This window comes from Cryptomeria japonica, chromosome 6, assembly GCF_030272615.1.
Source record: "Cryptomeria japonica chromosome 6, Sugi_1.0, whole genome shotgun sequence".
In the NCBI taxonomy this organism is placed as follows: Eukaryota; Viridiplantae; Streptophyta; class Pinopsida; order Cupressales; family Cupressaceae; genus Cryptomeria; species Cryptomeria japonica.
The window spans coordinates 46,009,595-46,022,337 of record NC_081410.1 but is presented as its reverse complement, the minus strand read 5'-3'; the positions used below and the strand labels follow the sequence as shown (position 1 = coordinate 46,022,337).

The following is a 12,743-nucleotide window of genomic DNA, read 5'->3' as shown; positions in this document are numbered from 1 at the left end:
TGTAGTAAATAAATGAGAGGCTTAGTAAAGCTATTAATTTTATAAATTTATTTAAACAATATTTTATTTTTTTCAATTAAGAATACTATAACTCTTCTAAAATTTAATATTTATTTGAGAATGTGACTAATGAACAAATCATAAATTATACTTAAATAGTAGTAAAGAAAATTTAAATATTTACTATAGCAAAAGAGACACAAATGAGAACAATTTTTATTTATATTACATTATATTAATGTTTATTGTATTACTTTTTTAAACATTATTATTTTGTGTTATGGTACATTAATATTTATTCAATAATATTCAATCTTAAGCATAATATAATCTAGTGTTATATTTTATTTGTATTATGAAACTATTAATTTTATATTATTAATGTTAATATTATTATATTATTATTATTTATTATTCTAATTACTAATATATTTTATTGTTGACTTATTATATTATTATCAATATTAATACTTTAATTATTAGAATTTTTTGTTTTTAATCATTATATTACTATTTTATATTTTTTATGACTATATTAATAATATTTTATATTATATTATGTTATTATTTTATTATTGTTTTAATTTTGTTATCTTATCAAAATTTACTAGTATTAAATTAGGTGAGCATAATGCCAACCTAACCAATCAAGAGTTATTTATAAATTACTTAAAAAGTAAAAGATTTGTTACCTTGTAATGGTAACTATCAAGATTTTCACAATTAATTAATAATCAATTTATTATCAAATGTTTATATTATCAATTTGCATGACAATAACTAAAACAAGTGCCACATAGTGGCTAGTACTTGCCTTGTTTTTAGTATAGTTTTAATTAAAATTTTACTAGAAAAAATAATATAAATTAAAAAAATCCTAATAAATTTTTAATTTCACAAAATAACTGATAGGCTTTTGTTATAAGTGAACTTGCCATGCTTGTCTTACACTGGAAGACTGCTCTGTCAGAATTTTGACTACGAAAAGTTCAAAATTCACGCAATTCCGTTTTGTGCGTGCCTCCCATTTATTTGACTTTTTTTGACCATTTGTTGTATTACATGCTTGCTTATAATAATCTTTATTATAGTATCTTTATTTTTTTTAATCTAGTTATAATATATTACATGTTGTTGAATGCAATATTAATTTATTTAATCCATTAATGATAATGATGTCTCCATTATTTATAAATTAGGGGTGATAATTTATTAATATTGTAATTGTAATAAATTAAAAAAAATTGTGTTACCTTTGAAATATAGATAGTTATTTACTTATATTTTTATTAAATATTTTAAAAATTATTAAATATATTAAAAAATATAAAAAATTTAAATATGTATGTTTATTAAAATTAAAATATAAATTAAATATGTATAAGATATATAATGAATATCAAATAATATTAACATCAATAAAAAATATTGTTTAATAAACATACATATCTAAATTTTTATATTTTTACTCTAATATAAATCTGAACAAATATTGTTGTAGTTGGCAAATATTGTTGTAGTTGGTTTTAGTGTTGTTGTGAATCAACGATATGTCTTTGATATAAGTATTTTTTTCTTTACGATTTTCCTAAATTTACATATATTTCTGGCTATACCACTAAAACTAATTATTTTGATTTCCTAAAAATCCGCTTATAACACCTAAATTGTATTTAGCCAATAAGTGTAGAGAAAAATAATTTTCATAATTTATAATGTTAAAAATTGTACAATTAGACTTTGGTAAATAAAAATATTGAAAAAATTAAAAAACTCATTACAATAGTATTGCCTAATGGCAAGTACTAATAAAGCTTTCAAAGCTTTAAAATTTAGATACATATTCAAAATAATTTGAAAAGAAAATTAAAACATACTAAATATTAATTGACATAATGACACTTGTTTGATTTGTTATTTTTGGTGCTTTTATTTATTATTTTTAATTCGGTGGTCTTTAGTTTATTTATTTTTTGTTTTTCTTAGCTTCCTCTTCTTTTAATTTTAATTTTAATTTTATTTATATTTTTCATTTGTCATTTTTTATGTTATTTTCTCTTCCTCCCTCTTTTTAGCTCGCTGATTGAGATACTAAATATTATTTTAATGTACTTAAAAATTTGATTTGAGCCAATTAGATTGAAAACAGTCCTAACGTAACAAAGAAAAATAATCCACACTATGTCATGTCAACTCATGTCAACTCATCTATCTTTAAAACAAAGAAAAATAATCTACACTTTTTAATATTATTTTATTAAACTGAGAGCTATAAATAATCATTATGAAGAAATACAAGAAATTAATATTATGAATTGTGAAAATCTGATGTCATTAATTATAATTTATATTAAAAAAATTAATTTTCAACTAATATCTTATTTTTTTAATTTTAAAAACAATAAACTTAATCACATTTTGATTTATAAAACATCACAAAATAAAATAAAATAATAGTCTGTTGCACATTCTTTTAAATAATTTATCACAAGGCCATCCATTGCCAAACTCTTCTCTATAATCATGGAAGTATGAAGATGCTTTTATAATCGCCATCAGTCTTCAACTAATTACAATAAAATAATAGTCTGTTGCACATTCTTTTAAATAATTTATCACAAGGCCATCCATTGCCAAACTGTTCTCTATAATCATGGAAGTATGAAGATGCTTTTATAATCTCCATCAGTCTTCAACTAATTACAACAAAATCTGTATCTTCTCCACAGTCTCGATTTTGATTTTTCACAAGACTCTTATTTGGGCACCTTTATAAAAAATAAAGACCAAATTCAAATGCCCATGATGAAGATGGTACTACTTGCAGAATCTTAAAAATCTTCAATACGAAATCAATTAGTTCATAAGACAGTCCGTGCAAAGAATAAACCCGCACGGGAGATGTGGGCTCCCTCATATTTTCAGATTATTTGCATTCCCGAGAGAATGCTATCCCCAAAAATCGAAAAAATGGGCTTAGTGGGGGCCATGCTGGTTTTGTTTTTGGCACTTACCCACGTTCCAAATTCCATGGCAACATTCTTATGATGAGTCACCAGTTCCAAATGGAATTTTTACTATAAACAAATCTTATTTCATTACCCAGCCAGCCATCCATCTGGCCTTGCACCACCTAAACATGCAGATTAGACCATACGTTATAACTGTGATGAAGCTGCTGTGCAGTCCTTGTAATGCAGCTGTTTTTTTGGCCTATTACCACTTTCATATTCCTTAGTAATCTGTACAAAAACTATTGAAAACATGGGTGGGCAATAGTTTCTGAGTGTAAGTAGCAGGCGGTCCGATGGAGGAGAAGCAGGATGAACAGGGCATGACCTTCGATGAACTGTCCATGAAACAAAGCAGAGATTTCCGCAGTGCTCTGCAGGTTTCATGGCCTTATCTGTTCTGTTTTTCCAACTTGGTTTTTCATCTGTCCTCTCTGTTATGTTTATGTTGTGTAATTTAATATGCAGGAGCTGAAGGATCTAAGGCCGCAATTGTACTATGCAGCTGATTATTGTGAGAAATCCTATTTATTCGATCAACAGAAAAGAAAGTAAGAATTCGTACGACCCTTTTGTTTTCTGTAAAAGGAAATTAAAAACTCTTTAGTCTGCTCTGGGGTTCTTTGGTCTTACTTCACGTGATATGTTCTACCCATTTCGGTTTACTGTTCAATTTTGATTGTGGGTGGCCGACCCTTTGGTTTCTGCTAAATTCCGGATAACTTTTGATGAAACGTTGTACCCTTTATTTCCTTGCTTCATACCGTCAGCTCAATATTTATTAAAATTTTGCTTCAAATGTTTTAGGCGATACCCTTCATGCTTACAAAACCTTTTCGCTTTGAAGCCACCATCAAGCTTATGATGCCTTTCGGCACAGAAATCTCCACCCGTTGTATGCATTATTCAGCATGTCAAGCAAGGCCTTGAATCTCGGTCATTGTAAAATGGCATGCTAGACTCATAATTTTATTACATTCTTTCGTTCTTTTTCACTCTATTCTCTTTGTAATGTTAACCCAACCCAGTTAGTATGGAAATTTTACTCAATTTACCATATTTATCCTTGATTCCTTTAGTTTAACTTGCAATACACAAACCTTGTTGATGTAGGTTGAATTGCAAATAGAAGAGTTATGCGGCTTTCTTCTTTCTCTGTAGCTCAAAAACTGCAGTCAATTTGATTGTGGCCAAAGAAATGTATGGGAATGTGGTTACTTGGACCTCACTCTAAAGAAATAGATTTTTATTTATAATCTACGGGAGATTATATGATCTATATGCAACTATGAAATTATGCGGTAAAATTTTGGGCTATGATGTTTAGAATAAACTGCTTTCAAGACTAATTTGTTGTCTAACTCATACACCTAGGCCCTAAATTCTAGACCTCTTAATGTAAGTACTTAGCTCCTTGACGGACAAGACAGTTAATTGTGTAAATTGTTCATCTCATTATGCCTAGTTGAGTATTATGATCCCTGTTGGTCATGGCCAGGACAGTAGAGCATGTCATGTTTTTTCATCTTTGACTTTCTTTGATTGAGGATGACAAGAATGAGCTTATACCTATAATATTCATGAATTAAAATCTCAACAGTACCAGCTTGATGCCTGCTCAGGGTTTTGGAGAATTCAAAGGATTATGCAGTAAAGGCTCTGGTAAATGCTGTAGATCATCTTGGAAATGTTGCTTCTCAGCTAAATGGACTTCTCAGCGACGAGTTTGTCAAGATTGCTGCCACAGAAGTTCGAATCAATTGCCTTAATCAGGTGCTTTGTCCCATGTGATGAAGTTTTCCAAGTTTCTGCATATTTGTGTTTAGTAAAGGGCAAATGAAGGACTCTGCATGTTATGGTGATGTGGCTACCTTAAAATGTATCCTAAATTTGGCATCTCTTGTAAGCATATTAGGAAAGAGATAATATACATGTGGATGCAGCCATTGGTTCTATTTTGCACCTAGACTGAGTGATTTTTTTAGTTCAGAATGATCGACATTTCAAGAGGACTAAGGACTGATAGATGGAACTACAACTACAGAATTATGTTTCTATAATCTTGTAAATTTGTTTTATATGGTCTCATCGTCATGTATTTAAGATGGTCTTCAGCTTCCCCACCATAACTTGTGGGTTGGGATCTTGTAGAGAGTTCTTGCAAGTAAAGAGTATATTGAGGGCAATGCTCTCAGACAGCAGTACTTGGTACAAACTTTCCCAAGATATCACAAACATTATGTTATACCAGGTACGCTGGAATATCAATTTGCAATTAATAAATGCACTATATAGCCTCCTTCAAGTTTTGATTTTACATATTAGGTTTGATTCAATCAAGACCGGACTGATCTTATCTTAATGATTTGGTTTCATGAGTCTCAAATAGCCACAGAGACTAAGTTTGGTTCAAGAAAGGAATCATGCATTGGCCAGGATAGGGAGCGAGTGCAACTGCCATCATCGCATCAAGGTGCCTTCTTGATCCTGCAACCAACCTAATATTTAGTTGGTCAAATTTCAAGCCCAACATCTTTTAGAAAATAAATTTTTGACTGAAACATGAAAGATATAGAGTCCCCAACTCTAAACCTTGGATTAAAGTCCAAATACTAGAGATACCCAAGAGTCTGTAGTGAAAAATGTTATGTAAACAAAAACATACATATAGTTTATCCAGAAGAAAAGAAAAGAAGAGTATATATGCACTGCAGAAATCTGAAATCTTTAACCCCCAGAATGACAGTGCTGCCTTAATAAAGCAACATAACAAATGTTGCAACAATATTGATCATCCATGCAAACTGGAAAGAAGGATACAATTTCTATGTTATTTAAATAAGTGTTTGTCATTATCTTATTCATTAACTATTTGATTTTTCAGGCCACGTTCCTCTTTCAGTTTGATACTGGCCTTTGTTATTCATCTCCAATTGTCACATTAATTACAATGAAGCATTATGTTATATAATCATATTATATGCCACTTAGGCTATCCAAAACTTGGCATGCATCCACGAACAAGTAGTGTGTTTTCTATGGTGTTTAAACAAAAATGAATATTGCTCCTGATTTTTGCTTTCCTTTTCCTGGTTATCCTCATCAGATATATAATGTTATTGATTGTCATTGGTCTGCACGATTTGCTTGATTTCACAATGTTGCAACTTTCCACTCTAGTATGGCCATGAGTCTTGCTAGGCACTCTTTACTCAGTTCTACCTGAGCCATAGAACATTCAAGAACACTGTCAAGGTCTATGGAATCAGTTTGCACAAAAGCTGGGGCACCACAAACTCATAGTGTCCTTGAATCATTCAGAATGCTATCCTGTAAACATTTTCTTCTTTGATATGAATTTGATAATACTCAGCCTCTAGGCAATTAGTCAATCTTTGAGAATAGCTTTTGGCCTTTACAATTGACTAAAGAGATCATTGATCCTTGGAAATGGTATGATCAATGACCTCCAGCTGCCATCTTTCTTCTTCACAAATAAGTTAATAACACCAGTGCACCATAAGATTAAACACTTGAGAATATATAGGTTTCCTCCAATAGCTTTTACAATTGGAGCTTTGGTTCCATTAATTCAGAAGTGGTCATTTGGTATGTTCCCTTAGAGACAAGTTCTCATTTGGGAACTAAGTCATTTGGAACATTTAAATCTTCTTTGGTGCTATTCAAGGTAAAATTTCTAAAATTGCACTAATAAATTCGTTTGAGACGAATAAGCTTTCATATATGGTTCTTTCTGACATTAAAGTGCACATAATATGTGCCATATACATGTTGTAGCTTTTCTACATAATACTTGCCTAAGAGGTATACGTGTCCTAAATCCTTGTACTCTCATCCAATTTGCTTTTGTCATCCGAGCAATCAAAGATATTTTTCATCATAATTGATCTTAGCTCAAGGCTTCAATAACTATTCCAAGCCTACAATTGCATTGGATGCTCATGATGGTGGAACATGGAGTCCACTGTAGTCGTTATTCCACTCTCTTGGATATTCTGTTGAAGCTTCCCTTACTATCTTTTGTGTACCTGTAGCCTCTTTGCTGTTACACTCTGTATCTATTAATCAAAGCAGGATAATAATATAATATTGTTGTGACTAGCTCTAGGGTCAAATAACAGTGAAACAGGGTGAATAAGATAATTAGCTGAAAAGTTAGTCATAGTTGCTTGATGCTCCATTGCTGGCCTTTCACTGGGGTGTATTGGCTGCTTCACTCAGTCATTGGTTGCTCTCTGATCACTGATCACACCAGTTACTTCTCTGATTGTAGATGCTTCTTGGAAACAATTTTTTTTTTATTTGTCATTGTGTTCCAAGATGTCTTGTAATTTTCAGCTCTTTTCACCTTAGTAGGCAATATGATTTCTGCCCCTCTCTTCAGCTCGTGGCATCGCTTGAACTTACTTTGGTGTGGCAGGATTAAATCTTCTCTGACATTGTTCCTTTCTCTACTGCTGCCTTTCTTGTTGATTTAGAACCTGTTGCTCACAAAATTTGGTTTTGTGGGTGGTTTCTGCTAGAGGCTTTGGCTCTATCACCAGTTTGATTGTATATGGGTCAGTTAAGTCTTGAATCACTTCAGTCAGCCTTTTGTTCTTCTTGTATGCTGGGACCTACTTCAGGGGACCGGGATATACACATTCTCTCATATTCCTTTACCATCTTGTCTGTTTGCCTCAGAATATGGAAGTCACGTGTTTCCTTATAGTAATAATGCTCAGGCAGATGCTTCTCCTTGACAAACTTGTAGAACTTCTTCCAGGTGATCTTTTTCTGATCTTCTGGATTTCACACATTGGTGCTCCCATTACAGGGATGCATTCCCTGTCAAATTGGAAGCTCCAGTACAAGCTTTCTCATTACCTAAATTGTCATACAAGTGAATGTGATTCATTCCCAATTTAGCCATGGCTCTGTTTCTTGACCTGTCAACACTTTGTCATTAGAAGTAGGTGATTATTGCAACAGAAAAATCATTTCAATTAGACATGTTGCATGTTTCCTTTTCCTAGTGAATATCATTTAATTTCCTCAACGATACTATTTTATGTTCCACCTTTGGTTCTGTACTAATCCCATCCATTAATTTCATTCAAAATTCAAGATATCTACTGAAGTGCTACTAAACTGAACATCTTTGAACCTTCGTAAACAATATGGTAGAGATATTAGAATAGTCCATTGAACATGTTAGGCTATGCTGTAGATCTATGCAAAATGTAATAGAATTGCAATTATCTGAAAGCCAACTCCAAGCGTTAAAGATTATTTCTTTTAACTGTGTCCAATATATTTGCAATGGCTTCCATCAATCACCATTTTCTAAGATTCTGCCGAATCTTGTTTTTATGTGCTTTTAGTCTGGTAATGAAGAGTGGTCCATCAAATTTTTTTGTTTCCAATATAAATTGTTAGCCCATCATGATAAATTTGAAACCAATTGTGTAAAGTAAATATTTGACAATAAATGCTTTGAGGATTGTAAATAGCATGACAACTATATTTCATATGAATGGTTAAGATTTCGTGCTTCTTTTCAAAGAAACAATCTCTAAATCTGTGATATCTTGGGCATTCAACTAGAAGTTTAACTGTATCCAATCATTCTGTTCCAATAAAGTTGTTTCCAAACTGTTTAGCTGTCAATGTACCTGGTGTGCATGTAATCACTGCTATTCCTGGCTATCCATATGTCCAGGGTGATCATTCAAATTCAAATGACCTTTGCTGTCAGACTATAGGGGTGATCATTCAAATGCAAAATGACCTTTTTTGTTAGGCTAATGTCATAGGCTATGTCTAGATGAGCTCATATTTAGATGTCACACAAGAAAGATTTTGTTCAACTTCTTAAGAAATAAAATACTTCCCTATGAATTAGTGAAAATGCCAATCCAAAATTCAAAGAGCAATTTAAACAAATGTAAGTGTATGAAGGCAAAGTAACAATATTATTTAAGCCAGGTCTTTATTATTTAGTTTACAGTGGCTAGCATTTGCAAATACATTATTTTGTATACAAATTGCATGATCTATATTCACCTTAACAAGAACTGAGACCCCGTCTAGGTTATAAGTAAACTACTCAAGATCCCAGAGTTCAAAACAAAGCATTCACCTTAAACTAATTTATTTCAACTGGACAGTTTAACTTTGAATTAATTTACTTTATTACAGTCGAGTATCTCCTCTAGATATGCTGTATTGATATACATGTTTTTTTAACTTTTTTATGTATAACTGACATCAACTCTTCTGAAAAATTTGATAGGTCACACACAAATTGCTTCAAATCTGATCTCAAATCCTTCATTAAGGTAAAATTTCTTGTGCCATTTTTATAGCTAAGGAGATTTCATTAGTTTAGTTCTTCCCAAGTTAGTTCATTGTTTTTGCCCTTTGCAGTGAACTGTCAGGAAAAGGTTGTTTTTCTTGAAAGTATGATTTTCGTAAGCTTAATATTAGATCTTCTTGGTGGTAGGAATGGAGTCCATACAATATCGTCATCATCATCTTTTTCTTCCACTTCAGCACACAAAACCTCTGTTCTGCCAGGTATCTGCTAGAAGAGAACTTTTATTTCAAGTAAATGCTGTGAATTCTTGTTTTGGTAGTGAAAGATTGAAGATTATGTTATGTTGTTCCCTTTTGAAAATAATGTTCATATGAGAGCAGGAGCTCACTGACAATCTTTGGTGGGTGGTTTCAGAAGTCAGTGTTTCAGTTCGGTCAACTTCTACTTCTTCTTCTCGCAGCCAGTCAGCAGCTGGGACTCCAAGGTCTTTAAGTTCTTCAAATGTTTTTGGTGCTGGATTGAAGGTTAGATCAAAACCCTTGCATATGCTTGTTATATATTTTTCTTGATCTTATGACTTATGAGTAATTCCTTAGTTATACTAAGGAAAGTGAATGACTTTTTGCATCCTTTTGTTATGTATTTTCACTAAGCTACCAGTCTTGGTATTGGTTCAAGTTTGGGTTCGAGGGTTTGGTTCACTGGTTTGGTCAAATTTTTTTGGGGGTTAGGTTCATTGATACAAAAACATATAAAAATCAGAAATATATAAATATTTGCAGCAGTAACCAAGTTCAAAATACACCACCCTATTAATAGTCAAATATGAGTCAAACTCAAATGTCATGATATATATTTTAAGTTAAAAAATAATAATGTCAAGTGTCAACAATCAGACATCATTGGTCAAATATCATATGGGTTGTCAAAAATATCATCACCACCATCCATATTAGATGAGTACGACGTATGTAGTGGTAAATTAGAAGAAATAGTGCCGCTGGCATTGGCAATGGAGTTGGCATTAGCACTGGCACTAGGACTGGCACTAGGACTGGCACTGGCACTAGGACTAGCACTAGCACTAGCACTGGCACTAGCACTAGCACTAGCACTGGCACTGGCATTGGCAATGGCACTGTCATGCTCACTAATTGGCTCAAAGTCATCATCTACATCAAAATCACCAAAGTGGGCAATAGAAGTATCTAAGTCAGTATGCTTTGGCTGGCAATATGCTTTTGAAGCAAACAATTCTGCCACAATAACTTGAGCAACATTCTTTAGCATATTTTCCATTTTGGGTTAATTGAAAAGTTCAAATTTGGATACCTTCAAGCCTTGAAACTGATACTTTCTTCTCTCCAATGTGAATTGCACAAAGTGATTCCGATAGTTTCAGTTAATTATTCCTCACCCATAGTGAGATAACTTTGGGACATTGGTTGCTGAGATGCTTCCGAAGTAAACAATTTTGCCACAATTCTTTGAGCTACATTTTTCAGCATTTTGTCCATTTTGTAAAAACTGAAAATTTGAAATTTGGATGCCTTCAAGCATTTAAATTCATAGTAACGAAATTGTTTGCCTTTGTGCCAAAAGCTCGAACTATCAATGGCTGATACAAACACTAGATTTAACCCGACCCACGGGAGGCTGTTAAGCCATGTCACGAGTCCCCAAGGAGGTGTTGACCACCAATTTAACAATCTCCCCCTTAGCATTGACTGAGCCTTCAACACCCACTGAAGGGAGACTTGAACCCATTGGAATTTGTTTGTCATTGCAAGTCAAATTAAACCATACGCAATTGGATTATCTAGTGTGTGCAATGGGATTCATTTCAGCCTAGAATAAGTTGAAGCATCAATGTTTCACTATGTCAAGCTACCTTGGGGACTCAAACTTCAAAAGCAACCTAGATAGAGCCTTGTTGCCAATGAGCGCCTATAGCCCTGGTGAGTTTATCGCCTGTAAGCTCACAAAGATTGCTTTATTTCCGGTAAATTTTCTGTTGAATACTAGTAGAGGTGTTTGCACTCCCAAAGACAAGCATTTTTGATATTTCTTTGTTTTTCAATTTCTTTTCTTTCGATTTTTCTCTTTTTTTTCCTTTCATTTTCACTCTTTTGGCTTGTGGGCAATGAAGCCTACATGGGATTGAGCATTATAGTGGTTGTTGAAGAAGAGCTTTAGATTTTGACTTTCACAGTTTCCTTTTGATGAACAACTGATTTAAGCAAATCGTTAAATGTAAAGTGCAATAATTGCAATGTTGAAGACAAGTTTTGACAAGCAATAGTATTTTGAATAGAAAAGGCTTCCTAGACTAACTGAATCTCTTATGGGGCGTCCTTTGATCAAGCATTTTACTAGAGCTAAAGTCGAAGTAATGAGAGAAAGCAGACCTTTCACTTTGTACACCAATTTCCTACGGTAAATACAAACCCTTTTCAAAATGATAGAAACAACCCCTCAAAAGGAACCTAAACTAAAACAAGAAAACGAACTAAACTAGAGCAAAAAACAAGAAACCTTCTCTATTTACATTGGAAGGTTTCACACGAAACCTAAGGTTGGAAGTAATGCTTAAGAAACTGACCATTGACAGGCAACAAAACATTGTTGCTTGTTAAGGTCTTAAGGTCTTTAATCGGAAGGCATTATCTCCCAAAATTTCTAAAATCTAGAAAGGACCAAGCCAAAGATTATCAAATTTATCGTGCTCTCCTTTTCCACTCATGTGCTTTATCCCAGAAAAGGACAAGATCAGAAATGCAAAAGATCTTTATCTTTGCTCTTTTGTCAAACCAGCAGTTGACTACTTCCTCATGTTTGGCAAAGTTCTCTATCGCATTGTCCCTTTTCTCTTCTAAGTACAGCAGTTGGGACAGTCTCACTTCAATGCTGTTACAAACTTTGAGGTATTCTTGCATGAACTACAAGGTAGGGATTCTTAGTTGCATAGGGAAAATAGGGTCCAAGCCATACACTAGGTGATATGGCGACGTGCCAATGGGCGATTGGAGTCTAGTTCGGTTTGCCCAAAGGGCAAACCTCAGTTGAGTGTGCCATTCCTTTGGATTTTTGTCAAGTAGTTTCTTTATTGCTTGCAGCTGTCGGTGTTGGAAATAAGTCACACCCGGACCGACGATGGATTGGTCCAAGAGGGGCCAGTAGCTTAGAGGTAGAGCACTCCAGCAGCGTATGGAAGGTCCTAGGTTCGAGTCCTAGCTGGTCCATGTCTCAACATGGTATCAGAGCTAGGTCTAGGCTAGGAGCCCCAAGCACACGAGAGGTGTGGCTTAAGGGGGGGTGTTGGTGTTGGAAATAAGCCACACCCAGACTGATGATGGACTGGTCTAAGAGGGGCCAGTAGCTCAGTGGTAGAGCACTCCAGTAGCGTATGGAAG

General features: G+C 33.5%; 1 protein-coding gene across 1 annotated transcript in view; it reads left to right on the top strand.

Moving 5' to 3' along the window:
• Positions 1-3,114: 3,114 nt before the first annotated feature.
• LOC131072156 (protein ABIL1) overlaps positions 3,115-12,743 on the top strand; it is a 92,766-nt gene continuing 83,137 nt past the window's right edge. The window contains exons 1-8 of the mRNA XM_058008233.2: positions 3,115-3,391; positions 3,480-3,562; positions 4,634-4,784; positions 5,163-5,262; positions 5,401-5,484; positions 9,307-9,352; positions 9,517-9,590; positions 9,745-9,854. Of these exons, the coding sequence (XP_057864216.2) occupies positions 3,308-3,391; positions 3,480-3,562; positions 4,634-4,784; positions 5,163-5,262; positions 5,401-5,484; positions 9,307-9,352; positions 9,517-9,590; positions 9,745-9,854 (732 nt within the window). The 5' untranslated portion in view covers positions 3,115-3,307. The remainder of the gene's footprint in view (positions 3,392-3,479; positions 3,563-4,633; positions 4,785-5,162; positions 5,263-5,400; positions 5,485-9,306; positions 9,353-9,516; positions 9,591-9,744; positions 9,855-12,743) is intronic.